General features: G+C 40.9%; 1 protein-coding gene across 2 annotated transcripts in view; it reads left to right on the forward strand.

Moving 5' to 3' along the window:
* The window catches only part of BCLAF3 (BCLAF1 and THRAP3 family member 3), a 151,587-nt gene extending 132,455 nt beyond the window's left edge, over positions 1–19,132 (forward strand). For both annotated transcript variants that reach the window (XM_077480736.1, XM_077480737.1), the window contains 2 exons: positions 5,827–5,913; positions 18,639–19,132. In XM_077480736.1, the coding sequence (XP_077336862.1) occupies positions 5,827–5,913; positions 18,639–18,668 (117 nt within the window). In that variant the 3' untranslated portion in view covers positions 18,669–19,132. The remainder of the gene's footprint in view (positions 1–5,826; positions 5,914–18,638) is intronic.
* Positions 19,133–22,644: the final 3,512 nt, after the last annotated feature.

The raw sequence follows: 22,644 nt of genomic DNA on the forward strand, positions 1-22,644 counted from the left end.
TCTTCTGGGGACTGCGGAATTTATTTTACTCCTATTCAGCAGCTGCTTTAAATAAGATTTTATATCAAATAAAACCCACTCAGTATCACAAAAATCTATAAAATGAATCAATACATCAAACGATAGATTAATCCACCAATAGAAAAAACAGCGCATAATACTACATTTACAAGAAATGATTATTAAGTGCAATAGATGATCAGGAAATCCAAAATAATCATGCATGAACTCATAGTGTGCATTTAGTCCATAAATTCAAAATCTGTATCCAATCATGTAGTCCATCTCCAATATTCAATTGTTATCCCCTGATGGTAAATTTCAATCTGGGAGAGATCTGATACAGTTCTTTAGACTTTTGACATATATCGCACCTCTGCCCGAAATACACCTCCACGCGTGCACTCCCACACACACAACACACCGGAGGATCTGTGATAGTGAGAAGTCCCCCTTTGGTATTACTCTTACCAGACTCACCTGGTTACACAAGCCTTATCGGAAACTCTTGTTGGTTCTTAGTTCAGGTCTCCATCACCGTTATATGTCATGCGTTCAAGATCTCAGAGAAGGGTAATCATAAAAAACGCATATAGTATAATTCCATCACACAACAAAATGCTTTATTTAATTAAAAAAAAAAGTCAAACATTGCACTCACACACATAAAATCTTTCAGAGCATTGGTTCTTATATATACAGCTTGTTGAATCAACAAGGTTGAAGGATAGTCCTACCGCCCTCAGCTGTGAGTTGTTCCCCGCTGATAGCTCCCGGTCTGGACACCTCTCCTCCTTCTCTCCTGTCAATCCTGCTGTGCTAGTATCGTATGGTTCCACCCTGACGCGTTTCGTCATATTGACATCTTCTGAGGGTGGAGCCATACGTTCCCATCACCTTTTTATAGGTATAGGACATACCTCTTGCCACGCCCCCTTAAAGGAAAATTGTACAAAACAAAATATTGGTTAAACCCACAAGTGCTTTTTTACCACTATTATTCCTTTATATTGGCTTTTGGAATTTACAAATGCAGCAATTTAGAAATCAGATGAAAGGTTTAGTGCTGAGAAACACTCTTTGGTAGATAAAAAGTGCATTTTATATACAGTTATATAGATGAGACCAAAATGAGGGACAGTCCCTCGAAATCCAGGACAGTTGGGAGCTAGATACTTGATCGCATAAAGCAGTGTTTCTCAATTCCAGTCCTCATGGCCCACTAACAGGTCATGTTTTCAGGCTTTCCATTATTTTGCACAGGTGATTTGATCAGTTTCACTGCCTTAGTAATTACCCCAGCTGTTTCATCTAAGGGAAATCCTAAAAACATGACCTGTTAGTGGGCCATGAGGACTGGAATTGAGAAACACTGGCATAAAGAAACATGATCGCATTGGGATACGTGATCGCATGAAGATGCATGTTTATACATGTCTGCATAGATATATGTTGCGTAATGTTTCATAAACAAATGCTTGCTTATTGTGAAAATGCTTGTTTCCATTAGCATATGTTGCATGAATGCGTGTGTACAGCGCACGCTTTTATATTTTGCCTAAATGCATAGTTGCATAAGCACATGCTTCCATAGATGCATATTGCTTAAATAGATGCTGGTATGTTTTCATCTGTACTGCATACGTATGTTTATTTACAATAAGCTGTATACATATGTACTTGTTTTCCTGGGGCTACATACAATATCTCACAAAAGTGAGTACACCCCTCACATTTTTGTGAATATTTTATTCTATCTTTTCATGTGACAACACTAAATTGCTACAATGTAAAGTAGTGAGTGTACATCTTGTATAACAGTGTAAATTTGCTGTCCCCTCAAAAGAACCCAACACACAGCCATTAATGTCTAAACAGCTGTCAACAAAAGTGAGTACACCCTTAAGTGAAAGTGTCCAAATTGGGCCCAAAATGTCAATATTTTGTGTGTCCACCATCATTTTCCAGCACTGCCTCAACCGTCTTGGGAATGAAGTTCGCCAGAACTTCACAGGTTGCCACTGGAGTCCTCTTCCACTCCTCCATGATGATTTAACGGAGCTGGAGGATGTTGGAGACCTTGAGCTCCTCCACCTTCACTTTGAGGATGCCCCACAGATGCTCAATAGAGTTTAGGTCTGGAGACATGCTTGGCCAGTTCATAACCTTTACCCCAGCTACTTTAACAAGGCAGTGGTTGTCCTGGAGGTGTGTTTGGGGTCGTTATCGTGTTGGAATGCTGCCCTGCCCCCCAGTCTCCGAAGGGAGGGGATCCTGCTCTGCTTCAGTATGTAACAGTACATGCGGGCATTCATGGTTCTCTCAATGAACTGTAGCTCCCCAGTGCCAGCAGCACTCATGCAGCCCCAGACCGTGACACTCCCACCACCATGCTTAACTGTAGGCAAAACACACTTTTCTTTGTTTCCTCACCTGGTTGCTGACACACATGCTTGACACCATCTGAACCAAATAAGTTTATCTTGGTCTCATCATACTACAGGACATGGTTCCAGTAATCCATGTCCTTAGTCTGCTTGTCTTCGGGAAACAGTTTTCCGGGCTTTCTTGTGCATCATCTTTAGAAGAGGCTTCCTTCTGGGATGACAGCCATGCATACCAATTTGATGGAGTGTGTGGCATATGGTCTGAGCACTGACAGGCTGCCCCCCCCCCCCCCCCACCCCTTCAACCTCTGCAGCAATGCTGGCAGCACTCATTTCCCAAAGACAACCTCTGGATATGACACACAGCACATGCACTCAACTTCTTTGGTCGACCATGGCAAGGCCTGTTCTGAGTGGAACCTGTCCGTTAAACCACTGTATGGTCTTGGCAACCGTGCTGCAGCTCAGTTTCATGGTCTTGGCAATCTTCTTATAGCCTAGGCCATCTTTATGTAGAGCCACAATTTTTTTTTTTTTTTCAACTCCTCAGAATTCTTTGCCATGAGGTGCCATGTTGAACTCACAGTAACTAGTATGAGGAGTGAGACACCAAATTTAACACACCTGCCCCCCATACACACCTGAGACCTTGTATCACTAACGAGTCACATGACACCTGCGAGGAAAAATGGCTAATTGGGCCCAATTTGGATATTTTCACTTAGGGGTGTATGCACATTTGTTGCCAGTGGTTTAGACATTTATGGTTGGTTGTTTAGTTATTTTGAGAGGACAGCAAATTTACACTGTTATACAAGCTGTACACTCACTACATTACATTGTAGCAAAGTGTCATTTCTTCAGTGTTGCCACATGAAAAGATAGAATAAAATATTTACAAAAATGTGAGGGGTGTACTCACTTTTGTGAGATACTGTACTTATGTGATTATTTGCATAGGACTACATGCATATGGGCTTATTTGCCTGGGTGCTTGTTTGCCTGGGGGTACATGCCTGTGTGCTTATTGACCTTGAAATGCATACATAAATGCGTACAATCAGGAGATAGATTTTGGCCTTTCTTCTTCCAAAGGCCCTTAGCCTCCCATTCACTGATCTGGACCTTTATGCAGGGGGTAACTTGTTCGCTTCCCCCTATTAGGTTGCTTATGTGTCCTTGAGACTTAAGCTGGTTTCATACCTATGCATTTTTAGTGCATTTTGCAGATTTGCACTACAGTCCATTTAACATGGTTTCCTATGGTAGTGCAAATCTGCAAAAAGCAACTAAAAATGCATAGGTGTGAATCCAGCCTTAAACCTGGTACTGTCTGTGTTACAGAAACAGCCTATCAAGGAATTTCCATTAGTCTTGCTGTCACGCAAGCTAGCCTTCCTGATGGGCATCACCTCGGCTAGAAGGGTGTCGGAGTTGGCGGCCCTTTTGTGCATACTTGATCCTTCCCCACAACAGGGTAGTGTTAGGACCTGTTCCAGCCTTCTTGCCTAAGTTGGTGTCGGCCTTTCATTTGAATCAAGATATTGATATTAGTTTGCCTACTTTTCTCTCTCAGTCTCATTTGGCTGAAGCAAAACGACTGCACTCCTTGGAAGTAGTGCTCGCAGTCAGTGTTTATTTGTCTAGATCTGCAGAGATCCGAGCATCAGACTCCATTTTTGTTATACCAGAAGGACCCAGGAATGTGCAGGCAGCTTTCAAGGCTTCCATTTCCCATTGGCTCCATCAGTTGGTCATTGAGGCCCACAGTCTGAAACGTAAAGCTCCTTCCTGTAGGGTGAGAGCTCATTCTACCAGGGGTGTAGGGACCTCCTGGGCTTTTCGCAACATGGGACACAGAAATCCTTCCCCTCTTTTTGAGGATTAAGTGCTTGCTACAGAACTAAAGTACTTCCTGTATGGGAGGGTTTATATAGGGGATCACTTCCTGGCTAAAGACCTTTGGTCTACCAGTGTCCAATCACCTGGAGATGGAGTATAACTCGGTAAGTAAGGAATAATAGCCTCACTCTGTGATGTACTCAAAGAAAAGGATTTTACAGGTAAGTATGATAAAAAAAAAATCCTATTTTTTTTGTCCTTTTGGCTGAGATCAGGCGTAATATCTGTTCTTATCAGTGTCCAGAAGGGAAGCCGCACCTCAATTCTAGACCTATAGCTGGGATTGCAGGCTGCAAAGTACTTCAAACAATACAGTATTCTCCCACTCTTTTCGCGGCAAAGAAGAAAGAAGTTGTATAAAACAATACATTTTTTATTTATACAAAAGTTGTTTTTAAAATGACATTTAGTTACATAGTCTGGATGAAAAAAGACACAAGTCCATCCAGTTCAACCCCTGACATCCTGATACATTCACCAAAAAGGTGACCCTGACACATCACAATACCCATATGCCCACTGCCAGGGCGGATCATACATATAGATTCACCAATACAATTTATTCATGAAAGACCCCCTGCCAGAGGAAGACAACACGTTTCAATTTATTTTTTGTAAATCTTCAAGGGAAAAAATGTATTTGAATATCTTCGATAGGTCACCATAAAACATGGGTCAGAATATAAAAAAAAATATATCATCTCAAACCTATAATCACCAAAAAGTCCACAGTAACAGCCAATGAACGCACAAGGGACTATAGAAACTGTCCACATTTGGCTCAAGGGACAACCACCAGGGACAAAGCCATAGATATCATATTGTGATCTTTGGTAAGTAAATCTTAATGATGCAAGTGTTTATCGATTATTTGGATAACCCCAGGCAGATTCAGTATAACCAGCGCCTCCAGTGTGTGTGCCAGCCTTCAAGGGATCCCCTTACCTTAGGAATCGACTAGGTAAGGCACATGCTTATGTTGGTCAAGACTGGAACAATGTAATTATCCCCAAAAAAAAAAAAAGCCACATCAAAACTTCAGTTTTAATCCGAAAAACGTTGAAGCCCCAAGACTAATTCCTTTCTATTCGGCATGCTCTTCTTATCCAGCAGCAGGAACCTTTGCACCAAGGACTTGCAATCCCATTCTGAAGCAATGAAATTCTGGCACCAAAAGAAACTCAATTGCAAGATGATGTAGGTCCTGCAGACTTCCTTAGTAGTATACAATAAATCTTAAATACGTTTTAAACACCAATCTCTATTGCTCTAAAAGATATATGTACCTTTTCTACTCTACTGTCCTTTATTCAATTCCCCCCATCAGCTTAAATACTTTTCAAAAAGAAGGCGAGTATTTGATCTACTGTGCTGTAGTCAGGGGCATGGGGGCAATTGATTAAATGACAGCTGTGCCAAAGATATAGTTGTCCTTTCAAGTAAATCAGATATTGTGTTATGACACGGTACTCTGTACAAATATACCACACTTTATCTCATGTATTTTATGTTATGCTCCATTCTTTGGTTATTGCAGGGTGCGTATTACAGAGGAAAACCCAACCAGTACCACTCTTCACTGAACAATTTTGAAGACACTGATGAGATTAGAAAGCCTTACAAGGTAAAATCTTACAGAGACATTCAAGTTTTTTTTTTGTTTTTTTTACCATTTCAAGTTACCGAATGTTAATTAAATGGCTGCTGCACTTTATAGGGTGGATAGCTATACTTTAAATTGCTAGCTTTTGTCTCACATTAAAGATAAAATGTTACTTAAATCTCTTTTAAAGACTCTTAAAGACTGAAATAGCTACCTTTCCCAGAGAAAAGTTTTTTTTCCTAGCTTCATTCAGCCTTGTCTTTGAAACAAGTGATTTCTGTTGAAGAGGAGATCAGAGTCTAGTCTAATCCTCCTGTTTAGCAGAGATCATATGGACAAATGCAAGTCCACTCCCACCATCTGACAGCTCCACCGTCTGACAGTTCTAAAATAACTCATTTACTATTGACACATTCTTTAGTGAATGAGAAGGGGCGCTCACTTGTCTCTCTCCCCCCCCACCCCTTTTTCTTCCTGTCCTTCCAGGCTGTGTGCTCGAATAAGGGCCTGGTATTGATTTTGGGGGGGACCCCACGCCATTTTATTTTTTTCCTCCATATGGCCTGGTATGGATAGGGCACGCCGTTTTTTTTTCCCTCATTATTTCTTTGCCGGCAATTCTCCTTTTTTTTTTTTTTTTTTTACATTCAGCTGTCAGCGGGGATCATCGGTTGTTAAGGATGCTCCTGAACAACCGGCTTTTCACAATTTGTTAAGGAGAACAAAATTGCATCAAAAACACAATGCTTTCACAACACAAAGTACAATCTGCTGTGGGGAAAAGAAGTCCCTGACCCTTTCCAAAAATGCAGCAGTTGAAAAGCACATAGGAAAACATGTCAACTAGACTGTAGTGCGTTTTTGCACACTGTACAAATAAATGCATGGGTGTGAACCTAGACTAAGGTTTACTTAGGCTCTACAGCAGTTCACATGTGCTGGCAATAAACATGCTAAGGGAGAGAGCTAAGAGATGACCCATGCTGCTGCTGTTTGTTGACCTCCAGAAGATTTGTCCCCCTCATGACCAGGCCATTTTTTGCTATACGGCGCTGCGTTACTTTAACTGACAATTGCACAGTCATGCATACATAAATAAAATGCCAACAATTTTGAAAAAGCAAAAAATATTTTTTTACTTTCCGCTATAAAACAATAAAAAAAAATAGCAAAAATCGATTTTTTGAATATGACTTCTGCTACATATATGTGGTAACTAAAAACCCAATAAGCATATTAATTGGTTTGTGCAATATTTATAGCGTTTACAAACTATGGTATATATACTGGAGTTTTTTGTTATTTTTTTATACTAGCAATGGTGGCAATCGGCAACTTATTGCGGGACTGCGTTGATGTGGTAGACAATCTGACACTAACTGACGCTTTTGACACTTTGTGTGAACCAGTGACACTAATACAGTGATTAGTGCTACATATATACACTGTCGCTATACTAATGACATTGGCTGGGAAGGGATTACACATCTAGGGCAAACAAAGGGTTAAATATGTGCCAAACCAGTGTTTTTGTTTTTACTATGTGGTGATTTTAGTAAGGGAAGTGCCGGTTTTTATTCCCTGCTTTGTAGGGCAACAAAATCCAGTCTATCCTCGCTGATAGGATAGTGCTCTGCCTTGTTTACATAGGCAAAGCTGTGTTCTGTCCATCTTGACACCGATCAGAGGGTGCCGGTGGTCATCCATTGGCCTGCACCTGCTGATATGCTTGTGCTGTGACTAATCACAGCACAAGTGGCACGCATGCACCCCCACCCGGAAGTGCTGGATTGTGTATTAGGTACATGATCCGGCACAGGAGAGCCACTTTGCCGTCATATAAACACCATTATGTGGTTGGCAAGTGGTATTGTCCTTTTAACAAGTTGGAAATTGATTGAAGTCTGGCAGGCATTGGTGAATGTGCAGAGAATTATCAATCCTTTGGCAGGTAAACAGTGTGTGTGTGTGTGTGTGTGTATATATGTGTGTGTGTATATATGTGTGTGTGTGTGTGTGTGTGTATATGTATATATATATATATATATATATATATATATATATATATATATATATATATATATATATTGTACAATATGTGCATAAACCAATCAGCCAAACCATTATTATGCCCCACCTAAAATTTAGTAGGTCCAACTTTTGCTGCCACAACAACCCTGATATGTTGCAGCATGGACGCCACTAGACCTCTAAAGGCTGTGTTATCTGGCAACAAGCCGTCAGTACATTGTGAAGTGGGGGCCTCAATGGATTGGAATTTTTTTTCAACACATCCAACAGATGCTACGATGGATTGGGATCTAGAGCATTTGGAGGCAATACCTATTTGTGTTCCTCAAATCATTCAAACAAGCAATAATGTATGTGTAACATGATAGGGAGGCTAGAAACAATTCTGTCTAGCTTGCATTCTATTCCCTTATATCCTAAGATTAGTGAAAAAAGAAAACAAAATCTGCACTAGGGACATTACTTACAGTAAATGCGATGTGTCCCTTGTGCTGTTGGCTCTTGTTTTAGTTAAAATATTAATTTGAAGATTGCGTTTCATTCATGGAAACCATAGAAGGGCAAAGTCGGCACTCTTGATAAGTGCATAAAAAAGTTCCTTGGCTCTATTAACCCCTGCCATGCCAAAGTTGGGGGGGGGGGCGCATCGGAGAGTGGAAGATTTCAACGAAAAACAGGAACTAGCAGCATAGCGTCTCTTTTTGGAAAAAAAAAAATACATTTACTTAACACGGCCTTTCAATTCCTAAATATTGACAGTGGTTAACATGTTGGTGCTAGGAGTCAATGTTATAAACTTTGTTAAAAAAAAAAAACCTTTCCAGGCACCAAAAACTATTGCTGACATAATAAGTATATTATTTTTGTAATTCATGTATCTAATGTCTCTTATTTTGTGAACTTCCATCCTTACCAAGTCAATTTACTGCCTCATCCCCACCCAGCAGTCGCCACACAGACATTACGTTCACCTGCTTAGACATTTCTCAATGTTCTGCTCAATTTAATGCAGAAAAGTAATAGCCATTAACATTTTATTTATTTTTTTATTAGCTGTCATCTGACCACAATAAATCTGGCATTGAATGGAATGGGGTGATTCATGAGTCTGTACTGGTATAGACTGTCACTACTGTCACATCTTTAGCCAGGAAAGTAAAGAAAAGCCCACATTACCCCATAAAATGTGAAAAACACTCATATTAAAGTGCACTGTAGGTAAAAATAAACATTAAAGGCAGATGAGGGAGCATCGGTTTGTTGCCACTGGGTGGCGCTGTTGTATTAGAGAAAATTGTGTATGCACTATTGTGCCCAGCTATACTATAACACACAATGTACACATACAATAATAAATCTTTTTTTTTTTTTTTTAGAATACAGCATATTTGTTCCATAAAAAAAACCGAACAAGATTACAGTGATGTGATGTGAAAATTACATTTGAGACACCAGAGTCTCAACTTTAAGGAGAAATCTAGATCATTTTATGTAAAGGAGTACGTTAAAATGTTTGTTCACCTTTTCTGAAAAATGTGAACACCATATGGACTTACCTCCTTGAGTGTAGCAGTCCTGGGGTTTGAAAACCACGCTGCTCTTCCTCTTCTTTCCCTAAGGATGCCAGGTCATATCAAAGTGGTTCTGATTGGTCAGCCGCAGTTCGTATGCCACTGCTCTGATCCGTCCTGGGCTCTCTAGGGAGAGAAGAAAAAACGGCGTGGTTTTCAACCCCCCAAGACCGCTACATCGAGCTGCCTAAACTGTGAAACTGAATCAGCCACGGAGCAAATGGGGCTATGCGCTTATTTTTTTTTTATCATTCGCTAGGCTTATTCCTCTTTTACTGTGAGGTTTAAGACCAACTTGGAGGGCCTTTTTGTGTTTATGGAGATACTCCATATTCCCATCCAAGACTGGTTACAGCCATTATAGAAGGGACTTCTGTAGAAATTGGCACAAAGATAGCAAAACGTGGCCCACATGACATGATCACATTTCCTCAGTTCCCTCTGTTCTCAGCTGCATTAGAGCTGGGGGGGGGGGGGGGGGGGGGGAGAGAAACAACAGAACACTGGACTTCCTAGTAAATGGTTGTGCAGCGGGGGCATGTCAGGACAAGTCTGATCATTGGAGGAGATCATTGGAGCGAAGTTCCCAGCATAGCTAAAGAACTAACAACGCTGAGCTCTCATGCCTACTGTGGTCAGTTTCTAATAGAAAAGCAGAGGGACTAGCAGGAACACCAGAGATTTCACACAGAAGAATTAATACAAAGAGAACAGGATGCTTTTTCATACAAGTACATGGTACAGCAGGCACATATTAGGAATATATAATCCTATTTAAGGCTGGGTTCACATCTGAGCATAGCAAAAACTCGAGCTCCTGCTTGCATGTTTTTTTGCACGTTTTGGAGCGTTTCCACTGGTCATGCTTACGGCCGCCCATTCACTTGAATATGCTGCTCTATACATGACAAATGGCACAAGATGTTGCAAAATCTTTTTTGGCAAATTTTGTATCGCACATTTGCTACGCTGCAAACGTGCATTGCAACCTGCATTAACACCTGCACAATTAATGGCACCACAAGCGCGATGCAGGTTTGCAGCATATTTCCAAAACCTGCACCAAACGGCACATTTTCCGTGCACTTTTTGCATATTTTAATGGAGCATATAGACCTCATGTACACTGCTGCTGGTAAACAAATGTTCAGAGGCAGTTGGAAGCTTTTTTCAGCTGCCCCTGAACTCATCCAATGTTATCTTTGTGTACATGTACACTGGTTCATTTATTGTCGTTTTTAGGGAGTTGCATGTATAGACTTTATTTGAAGACAAAAAATGAGTTCAGACGCTGATGTTTCCAACGTTTCAAGCGCTAAACGTGGTACCAGTGTTTAGCCGCGTTTCGTTTACAGGTGGGGGTTTTTTTCCGGCTATTTTGAAAAAATATATTTTTTTTTCCAAACGCTTCTAAATGAAAAAGCGACAAAACTGACATTTTAACCACTTCAGCCCCTGACCATTTTGCTGGTCAAAGACCAGACCACTTTTTTCGATTCGGCACTGCGTCGCTTTAACTGACAATTGCGCAGTCGTGCGATGTTGCTCCCAAACAAAATTGGCGTCCTTTTTTTCCCACAAATAGAGCTTTCTTTTGGTGCTATTTGATCACCTCTGTGGTTTTTATTTTTTGCCGCTATAAACAAAAATAGAGCGACAATTTTGAAAAAAAAACCCATTATTTTTTACTTTTTGTTATAATAAATATCCCCCAAAAATATATTAAAAAAACATTTTTTGTCCCTCAGTTTAGGTTGATAAGTATTCTTCTACATATTTTTGGTAAAAAATCGTAATAAGCGATTATTGATTGGTTTGCGCAAAAGTTATAGCGTTTACAAAATAGGGGATAGTTTTATGGCATTTTTAATAATAATTTTTTTTTTACTAGTAATGGCGGCGATCAGCGATTTTTATTGTGACTGCGACATTATGGCAGACACATCAAACATTTTTGAGACCATTGTCATTTATACAGCAATCACTGCTATTAAATGCAGTGATTCCTGTGTAAATGACACTGGCAGTGAAGGGGTTAACCAGGAGTGGCAGTGTGTAGGGATTAAGTGTTCCTAGGGGTGTGTTACTAACTGTGGGGGGGCTGGGCTTTCATTTAGTGAATACTGATCTCTGCTCCAATCACATGGAGCAGAGATCAGCGTCACTAGTTGCTAGGCAGAATGGGGAAATGCTGTTTACGGCATTTCTCCATTAGCCACCCCGTGAGACGATCAAGTCCCCCCGACCGGACTCACAAGGGTCCCGACCAGAACGTGAGTGCGCCAGCGGCGGCGCTCGCGATGGCAGGGCGGCATTAAAGAGACGTGCCTATACACCAATATGCCTGCCCGTGCCATTCTGCCGACGTACATCGGCGTGCGCCGGTCGGGAACCGTGAAACGGGGTTTTTATCTGTCAAGTTAAATCGTTCAGGAGAGGTTGTAAAAACGTTCCGTGTACATGAAGCCTAAATAAATTTGGCCATTGCAGTCTATTAAGAGAATGCTACATTTTTTATGTGTTGCACTTATTACCAGCTCATTGTTTTGGTTTAGTTGACACACAGTTCACTTTTGGTTATTTAGGCTTCATGTACACCGCTGCTGGTAAACGGACGTTTAGGAGCAGTTGGGCGTTTTTTTTTCCCAAATTCTCCCGAACTCTCCTCTGTTATTTTTATCAGTACATGCACACAGGGTCATTTATAGTCGTTTCCAGGCAGTTGCGTTTGGAAGCATTTTTGGAAAGAGAAAAAATGCGTTCAGGATGGATGTTTAGAAGCATTTGAAACACCAAATGCCTGCATCTTGTAAACGCGGTAACTCGCATTTAGCCACGTTTTGTTTACAGGCGTTTATAAATTTTTACTATTTAAAAAAAACGCTTCTAAATGCAAACGCGGCATGTAAATGCGGCAAAACTGATGTTTTTAAACATTGTTTAACATCTGTCAAGTGAAATCATTCAGAGAAAGTTGTAAAACGTCCCGTGTACATTAAGCCTTACAGTGAGACTTGGACCATTTTGGTCTAAGGCTTGGTTCACACTGCCGCAGCTGTAAAGTTACAATATTTCTACACGACTTCATGGCGGCTCGATTTGCGACTTCATTAACAGAAGTCAATGCAAGTAGTGTTGAAGTCACCCCAAGGTAGTTCAGAAACCTTTTTTTTTAGTTGCTGCTAGTTGAGTTTCACCAATTAGAATGGTTCCACTGCAGTTAATGGGGTACAACTTGTAATGCGGCTTTGAACTCTCAAGTCGCATGACAAGTCCCGGCAGTGTGAACCGAGCCTTTTAAAGAGGGAAGACACCCTTTGGACAGATATTTTCCCACACCTTCAACAGAACTTTAGTCATGTCTGTTAGATTTAGCACCACTGTGTCTGGAACTTTCTTCCAAAAACCTATTTTAAGTTGTTTGTATATTAGAATTTTTAGCTATGCAGAATATCATAGTGATCAGACAGTAGGAGACTTAAGCCACAATATGTACTCTTTATGGAGCTTATTATATTCAGATTTCAGTCCCTCCTCCAGTTAGGGGTACATTATATGTTTTATTTCCTACATGATATTGCTTTTCAAGAACACTGTAAAGCCCTGTTCACATGGGCTTCAGCCTGTATGAGAGGAGTGAAACAGAGATATGTGAAGCTGTCAGCAAGCTTCTAGATGCATTCTTTAACCGGTTGCGAACCAGCCGCTGCAGTTTTACTGCAGCAGGTTGGCTCCACTGCGAAATCTTTGTTATATTACGTGATCTCGCTGGGCTTGGATTGCAGGTGCGTGCCTGCTACGAGCTCCATGAAGTCCGACCGTGGGTCCCATGGACTCGATGTCCGCGGAGATAATACACGATCGTGTCACGGAGAGAGGAAGAATGGGGAAATGCTAAAGTAAACAAGCATTTCCCCATTCTGCCCTAGTGACAGGACACTGATCACAACTCCCTGTAATCTGGAGCGGTGATCAGTGTCATGTCACACATAGCCCCCCCACAGTTAGAACACATCCCTAGGACACACTTAACCCCTGCTGCGCCCCCTCCTGGTTAACCCCCTTCACTGCCAGTCACATTTACACATAATCAATGCATTTTTAATCGCACTGATCGCTGTATAAATGTGAATGATCCCAAAATAGGCGCCAAAAGTATCTGATCTGTCTGCCATAATGTTAGTCACAATAAAAATAAAAATGCCGTAAATCTATCCCCTATTTTGTAGATGCTATAACTTTTGCACAACCAATCAATAAACGCTTATTGCAATTTTTATTTATTTTTTATTTTTTTTACCAAAAATATGTAGAAACTACGTATCGGCCTAAACTGAGGAAAAAATGTTTTTTTATATATTTTTTGGAGATATTTATTATAGCAAAAAGTAAAAAATATTGCTTTTTTTTTCCAATTTTACGCTCTATTTTGAGGTGATCAAATGCCACCAAAAGAAAGCTCTATTTGTGGGAAAAAAGGACATCAATTTTGTTTTGGAGCACGTCGCACGACTGCACAATTGTCAGTTAAAGCGACACAGTGCCAAATCACAAAAAGTGCTCTGGTCTATGGCCAGCCAAACCCTCCGGGGCTGAAGTGGTTAAATGTTGGGCCTTTAAAACTGAAGTAACCCCCCCCCCCCAATCATTTCCAGCCAAGGAAGCTGCCATCTTGGCCTCTGTTTGATCTACAACTGCCATGATGCTGCACATGTGATCAGTTATGACACCTGCTAGTGGATGGTTTGACAACCAATGTGACAGTTACATTGCTGGCATGCGCCGTAAATGTAATGTTCACAGTGCTGTTAGGATTTTTTTACACTTATGATGGGGGGGGGGGGGGGGGGGGCAGTAAAACCAATTTTATGCAGAGGCAATGGTCGGGGGTGTACACATACTGCGGCCACGATGCTTTGCTTCGCAGCAGAAAGTATACTCGTCCCCAACCTGGTTGTGGCGTGGTTTTTCAGTATTTAGTAGATTAAAACAGGCACTAAGGAGGAGATACACCTCCCTAATTCCTGTCATATGCTCTGATGAGCAATCCGAACACAAGTTGCTTTTCAGAAAGCAAAACAGGCGTAAACGAGCCCTTACACTAGCTGAAACCTGTGTGAACCATACAGTTTACAATCTCTTTTAGACCTACCATCAACCATGTAGTACAAGAGCCTGTTTTGATTTGGATAGAAATTTAAAGTATTGTTTATAATAGCTTGGTAAATTGTAAAGGAAATTGGATGGAAATTGTTTCAGATCAGATTGTATAGTGTATTTTTTAAGACATTCATTTAAAAGTTTTAGCAAAAATGGAAAATACTGCATATTGCCAGTAGATGGCAGACATGGTTTAGCAATGCATTTCACCTAAAAATTTTGTCTGTAAATATTAAAAATCCCCATAATAATTATGGTATTATCACAAATATTTTTTCAAAAGGCTAATAAAAATGATAAACTTTTTTAGTGCTTTGGTCACATCAATTATTAGGCAGCAGTTTAGATGTGATTGAACAACCTGTAGACAAACAGCTTGCATTTATTCACATACTGTATCGCTGAAAAGCCCCTTTCCTAGCAGCTGTATGTGTGTCCTAAATGTAACTATCTTAGCTTATACCTTCATAACAAGGCATTGTTGGGTTGATTACAGCCTAGGCATTCAAGAAGAGGGTTGGGTGATAATAGCTACTATTCAACCCGAGAGATGAGCAGGGATTAGGAGAGTATTGCAGCAAATCCTGACCTTTTTTTTACTTTGGAAAGGGAATAGAATTATTTTTATTTTATAACCTCTCTCTCTCTCTCTCCTCTCTCTCTCTCTCTCTCTCTCTCTCTCTCTCTCTCTCTCTCTCTCTCTCTCTCTCTCTCTCTCTCTCTCTCTCTCTCTCTCTCTCTCTCTCTCTCTCTCTCTCTCTCTCTCTCTCTCTCTTCTCTCTCTCCTCTCTCTCTCTCTCTCTCTCTCTATATCTATATCTATATATATCTATATATATCTATATATATTATACACAGATGTGCTCATAAGTTTACACACCCTGGCAGAATTTATGATTTCTTGCCCATTTTTCAGAGAATGTGAACGATAGATAACACAGAAGCCTTTCTTTCACTCATGGTTAGTGTTTTGGCTGAAGCAATTTATTATCAATCAACTTGTGTTTACTCTTTTTAAATCATAATGGCAACAGAAACTACCCAAATTACCCTGACCAAAAGTTTACATACACTGGTGATTTTGACCTGATAACATGCACACAAGTTGACACAAAGGGGTTTGAATGGCTAATAAAGGTAACCATCCTCACTTGTGATCTGTTTGCTTGTAATTAGTGTGTGTGTATAAAAGATCAATGAGTTTCTACACTCCTGACAGACCCTTGCATCTTTCATCCAATGCTGCACTGACGTTTCTGGATTCTGAGTCATGGGGAAAGCAAAAGAAATGTCAAAGGATCTGTGGGAAAAGGTAGTTGAACTGTATAAAACAGGAAAGGGATATAAAAGATGACCAAGGAATTGAGAATGCCAATCAGCAGTGTTCAAACTCTAATCAAGAAGTGGAAAATGAGGGGTTCTGTTGAAACCAAACCACGGTCAGGTAGAGCAACTAACATTTCAGCCACAACTACCAGGAATATGTTCGGTATACATAGAAAAACCCACAAATAACTTCAGGTGAAATACAGGACTCTCTATAAACATGTGTTTGTATAAAAAGGGGAAGAAAATAAGGACAGGGGGGCATTGGGACTTATATGAAACACACCACTCAGGACAGGATGAGACTTAAACATGATAAAGAAGGTACTGTATAGAAGCAAACATGGGCATAGTTCAATAAATTAATATATATTTAATTCAATGTGTTGTGGCTACTTCAAGATGTACAATATGGAGAGGCACATAAAGAAAGATGGGCTGCATGGTCGAGTTGCCAGAAGAAAGCCATTACTACGCAAATGCCACAAAGTATCCCACTTACAATACGCCAAACAGCACAGAGACAAGCTTCAAACCTTCTGGCACAAAGTCATTTGGAGTGATGAGACCAAAATTTAGCTTTTTGGCCACAACCATAAACGCTACATTTGGAGAGGAGTCAACAAGGCCTATGATGAAAGGTACACCAGTCCTACTGTGAAACACGTAGGTGGATCGCTGATGTTTTGGGGATGTGTGAGCTACAAAGGCACAGGAAATTTGGTCAGAATTGATGGCAAGGTGAATGCAGTATGTTATCAAAAATTACTGGAGGAACATTTGCATCCACCGGCCAGGAAGCTGCGCATGGGACGTATTTGGACATTCCAACATGACAATGATCCAAAACACAAGGCCAAGTCGATCTGTCATTGGCTACAGCAGAATAAAGTGAAGGTTCTGGAGTGACCATCTCAGTCTCCTGACCTCAATATCATTGAGCCACTCTGGGAATGTCAAATGCGCAGTTCATGTAAAACAGCCTAAGAATTTACAGACACTGGAGACTTTTTGCCTAGAGGAATGGGCAGCTTTACCATCTGGGAAGATAAAGAGTCTCATCCACAAATACCACAAAAGACTTCAATCTGTCATTAATGATTAAAGGGGGCAATATACGCTATTAGGAAACTGGGGTGTGTAAACTTTTGATCACGGTGATTTGTCTAGTTTCTGTTGTCATTATAATTTAAAGAGTACACACAGTTGATTGATAATAAATGGCTTCAGCCAAACACTAACCATGAGTGAAAGTTTTTTGTTTTATCATTCATATTCTCTGAAAAATTGCCAAGAAATCATAAATTCTTCCCAGGATATGTAAACTTATGAGCACAACTCTGTGTGTGTGTGTGTGTGTGTGTGTGTGTGTGTGTTATATATATATATATATATATATATATATATATATATATATACATACATACACACACACACATATATATATATATATGCAGCTTCAAAGGGGAGGTGATGCCCAGAGAAAGAGGAGCTTCACAGGGGAGAGGGAATGACTAGAAGAGGGACAGCTTCAAAGGTGGGAGGAGATGGCCAGGAGAGGAGCAGCACTGCTAATTTAACAAGATGGCGGTGAGCTCTGACAGCAGCTCTCGTAGAAGTATAAACAATCCTGCACTGGGGGCCCCACATTGATCAACAAGTAAGCCACATGTCTGGGCACCAGAGACTGTGCTAAATGGAAAACAAAAAAAATTATGTATGTGCATATTGGGTGTCCCACTTTACTTGATGCATGTTCTTTCTGGGATACAAAGTAGTGAAGCAAGGCTATGTATGTGTACCTGGAGCCTGCTCCCTCGCTGACATGTCATCAGTAGCAGCTTCCATATCTTTATTCTGACAGGTCTCCTTCACAGGGCTTTTGGCATCATTTTTAAATGTATAAGCACCAGAAACATGGTGCAGTCCCTGCCCTCTACAAGCTTAGAGCTAAATATCTCTACTGTAGGCATACATACAAAATAAAGGTAAAAGAACATTTCCGCTATGTGTTTTTACGGGGAGAGAGTCGTAGGAGACCCCATAGCAATAAAAGCTAAATCTTTTCAGGTTTCATCTATGGTAGGCTTTTAAACCCTGGGCAAGATTTACTGTTGGGCACAGTAGGCGAAAAGGCACCTTCGCTCTGTGTAATTGTCAGCCACATATTTTTCCCATCAGTAGAAATATGTCATCTAATATATGGTTTTCGGTATCATAGTAGCTATGGTAAGAACAGTAAATTAGGTGTGAAAGAGGTAATCTTGGTGAGGGCTGTTGCTTTGGGCACCAGAGGTATCTACAGGCTACAGAGATGGAAATCCAGGATCACGAGACTAAAGAGTAAAAATTTCCTTTTACCTTTTTTAAACCAGTAAAAGTGTACTTTTTCCACCTACCAGAAGTATTTATCATTACCTGTCTGACCTTCCTGCTAAATGTTGTGTACAAACACACATAGTTAGTTTATATGAGCGCCTCAATTACCACCTACAGAGCTGATCAGCATTTCACCATTTGGCTGCCAGCTGGGTTTGCTCCTTCTGTCGCTGGGCCCCCTATTACATTAAAATAGACAAGCAAGACTGTACTATGAATCAGTATTTCATACTAGCTGGATAATATTTCACTCATGTATTCTGTCATTTCTCTCCACAGGGATGGGGGAACCCCGCTGCAAGAATATAATGTTTTTCCCTGGATTTCATAGAGATTGTGCCGCAAAAAAAAAAAGAAAAAAAGGACTTCTAGATTTAGATATGTGACTTTCAGGAGCATTGGCATTACAAGCTCAATAGTCTTGATAAAAGAAAATAACTATTTTTTGGTAGTAGAATGCTGCACAACTTTTTCACGGTTTTCACATTTTTGTAAAGACAGCATTGAGATGGAAGATTACTAGTTTCCTTGTTACTTTTTTTGCAAGAAAACAAAAAACATATGCAAAGCAGTAAAAAAATGTTTTTCAAGCAGTGATCATCCCACCTGTGGAGCTGTCCTATTTATTGTGCATATTCCTCAATAAGAGCATGTTTTTGTTTGGATTTTCTCCATACTGTTTTTTGTTTTGTTTTTGTTTTGTTTGTTAGTTGTAAAATTCTGTTTCATGGTTTGTGTATTATTAATGTTAATAAAGTGCCTGAATTGTTTGATGCTGGCTGGGTTCTGTGCTTTAATCCTCAAACGGGCATAGGTGTATGTCTTTGTGTTGCCTGTTACAACCAATCAGGTGCAAAACAAACGGGCGCACACATAGGGCCCTAGGTGAAACGTGCAGCATTTGCTGCCTGTCAAACCAAATTGAATCGAAATGACATCATAGCTGTGAAGCCCATTTGTTTGCTTGGAAACGCTGTACAGAGTGGGAGCAGGCTCCTGGGCTTAGCACCTAGCTGTCTCACAGGACGAAGGACCGATCGTGCAGCTTGAGGTGTGCGATGATCGCCTAACAGTCAGGTGTTGACTTTCATTTTATATATTTATTAAAAAAAGGGCTGCTGGAATCCTGTTCCTAGGGGCATATACACACTTCTAGCCCATTCACACCATCATTTTGTAGTGGAGTGCGGTAAACTGCGCCTGTTACCATAATGCTTCAAGCATAGTGTGATCTTGCAGTATTTTATTTCCACCCCAATTCATCTACAGAGTGATTGCGCTACAATATACTCCAACACAAGATGTGCTTTGAGGTGGGCTGTGATAAAAAATTGCAGCAGTAATGTAGTATCCCACAATACACAATAAAGTCTGTTGTGGCACATACGTTAATCGAATGCACTTCATTGAGCATGAACCATTGACGTATATCTAAAAGCAATCGCTAAAATCTCATATAACATGCTAATGCAATTTCAAAAGTTGTTTTCACTACTTTTTCCTGACATTGTGGTCAGTTTACGTGCCTCCATCATTTCCTGTCCTCCTATGTGCTCCTGTGTCCTCCTCCCCCTCACCCTTCCCTGCCTGTCTGCCCCTGTGTCAGTGCCCACCCCCTCCGCTCTTGCTGCTCTCATAACTGTTTAAAATATATAATCCTGCTGGTTCCTTAATAGCAGGTGCTCCTTTCTCTGTGTTTAATTTAAAAAGAAAAGCCTCCTTTACTGTATTTCAGAGCGGCTCCCCGTAGTCATGTGACTGGCTGACATGAGCTGGGGAATCACGGACCCGCCTGCTGCATCTGTCAGCCGGGTTGAGGAGAGAGCCAGCCAGTGAAGCGATCGTGGGGAACTACTCTGAAATCTAGTAAATAAGAATTTTTTTTATAAAACAAGAAGAGGAGAAAAGAGCACCTGTCTAAGGAACCAGCAGGATTATGTACATTTGTAGGAGTGGGTTAACAAACACTTTAAAGGTTTTGGTTTAAAAATAAAAAACTTTTGGCCTTGGATATACTTTAACCCCCATGAGAGATCCACCATTATCAAGGCACAATCATTCATCCATGTACATTAGTGTGATCCCTCTTTCATCCAGTGTAAAAATGTTACAAAAACAGCTATTGAACAAAACTGGAGTGGTGGTTGTTGTCAAGTACAATTTGTTTGGTATTCTTCCTACCATATAAGACTCCTTTCACACTGGGGCACTTTGCAGGTGCTACAGCGCTAAAAATAGTGCCTGCAAAGCGCCCTGAAAGAGCCGCTCCAGTCTCTTCAGTGTGGAAGCCTGAGGGCTTTCACACTGGAGCGGTGCACTGGCAGGGTGGTAAAAAAAAGTCCTGCTAGCAGCATCTTTGGAGCCGTGGAGTGGCTTGTATACCTCTCCTCCACCGCTCCTGCCCATTGAAATCAGTGGGGCAGTGTGGCTATACCCTTTTTCGGGTGCCCCCCCCCCCCCCCCCCGCTATCGCCCGAATACCCCCGCAAATAAGATTGTAAAGCACTGCTAAAAAAGCAGTGCTTTACTGCCAGTATGAAAGGGGCCTTAGTTTTTCTTTACTTTGGAAAATTTCTTCTTCATTCCTGTTGGTGTCTACGGGACAAAAACTGAAGGAAAATTTCAACAGGACACACGCATCCAAAAATATAGATATGGGTTTAACTCTATCCAAAACTGAACCTTAGGCTGCCTCTGCTGATTTCTTTTTAAAATGCTACTTACCTGGATGTGCTAGCAGGATGCTTGTTGCAAGTAAGTGACTCCAAGCCAAAAACAAATATTTTCAAAGTAGGTCAAAAGTGGCAGCCTTTATATTTCTCTCAGTACACATTTTCATTGCCGCTACACACGCCACAGCAAAATGTGAGTGTGGTTAAATTCTAAATATTGGGAGTGGCCTTATAGTCTGGTTAGAAACAACAAATAGACAACCAGGGAGTTATCCATTAAATTCACACTATCCCGTCCTCTCGAAGGGTTGGGGAGTGGTACAATAATGAGTGTCTGCAGTCAACAGTGAAGCATGGTGGAGGTTCCAAGTGCAAGTTTGGGGCTGCATTTCTGTAATTGTAGTTGGGGGTTATGTCAGGATCAACGGTGTCCTCAATGCTGAGAATTACAAGCAGATACTGTACTTATCTATCGTGCTATAACATCAGGGAGGGGTGTGATTGGCCACAAATGTATTATGCAGCAGGACAACGACCCCAAACGTACAGCCAATGTCATTAAGAACTATCTTCAGCATAAAGAACAAGGAGCCCTAGAAGTGATGGTTTGGCCCGTAACAGAGCCCTGATCTCAACATCAAGTCTGTCTGTGATTACATGAAGAGACAGAAGGATTTGGGGAAGGCTACATCCCCAGAAGATCTGTGGTTAGTTCTCCAAGATATTTGGAACAGCCTACCTTTCGAGTTCCTTCAAAAATTGTGTGCAAGTGTACCTAGAAGAATTTAAGCTGGTTTGAAGGAAAGGGGTGGTCACACCAAATCTTGATTTGATTTGGATTTCTCTTTTGTTCATTTACTTTTCATTTTGTTAATTGATCAAAAATAAACTATTAACACTTCTATTTCTGAAAGCATTTGTAAAGTACAGCATTTTTTCACACCTGCATAACACTTTTGCATAGTAGTGTACATAACACACATGCATATAGCCTTCTGAAAAAAACCCGGCTGATGTCAGGACCCATGTTCTGCACCCGCATTGATACCTGCAAGATACTTGTGTGCACAGTGCTGCATAGAAAGGGAGGCGGGGCAGGTAAGTACTCTGGAAGTCGTTGGCTGTGCGCCTTACTGTACCCTATCATTTTTCAGTTCAGTACTTGAAGCCAGTTAGGTTCTTGGCTTCTCAGACAGTCAGCCTTTCTCAACCAGGATGATGCGGAAGCCCTGTTGAACCCAGACAGCACTAGAATACTACAAAAAGTAGAGGTTGCCTTTCCCTGCCCGGCCGAACTTTGAAGACTACGGGGCCATGCTGTACGTCTCACTTCTGACAGGAGTGGTGACTGATGCTGCTGTCACATCTTCTATCAACCTATAGTGGCAGAGCCTGAGGGAGCTAGGGTGGAGCAGGACAATACTTATCTCCACAGGATTGGAGTTAGAATGCGGGGCAGTCCAGGAGAAACTGGGATGGTTGGGAGATATGGTCTTTGCCCCATTGTAGAAGTTTCCCTTGACTTGTCCTGCAAACACAACAGAAAGTGAGAGCAAAACTCTTTAAAGTGACTGGTAATCTGGTAATACTTTTTTAGACATCTGAGCAGATAT

The sequence above is a fragment of the Lithobates pipiens genome, unplaced genomic scaffold (assembly GCF_037356315.1).
Source record: "Lithobates pipiens isolate NorthernLeopardFrog02 unplaced genomic scaffold, aLitPip1_a1.2 Scaffold_16, whole genome shotgun sequence".
Classification (NCBI taxonomy): Eukaryota; Metazoa; Chordata; class Amphibia; order Anura; family Ranidae; genus Lithobates; species Lithobates pipiens.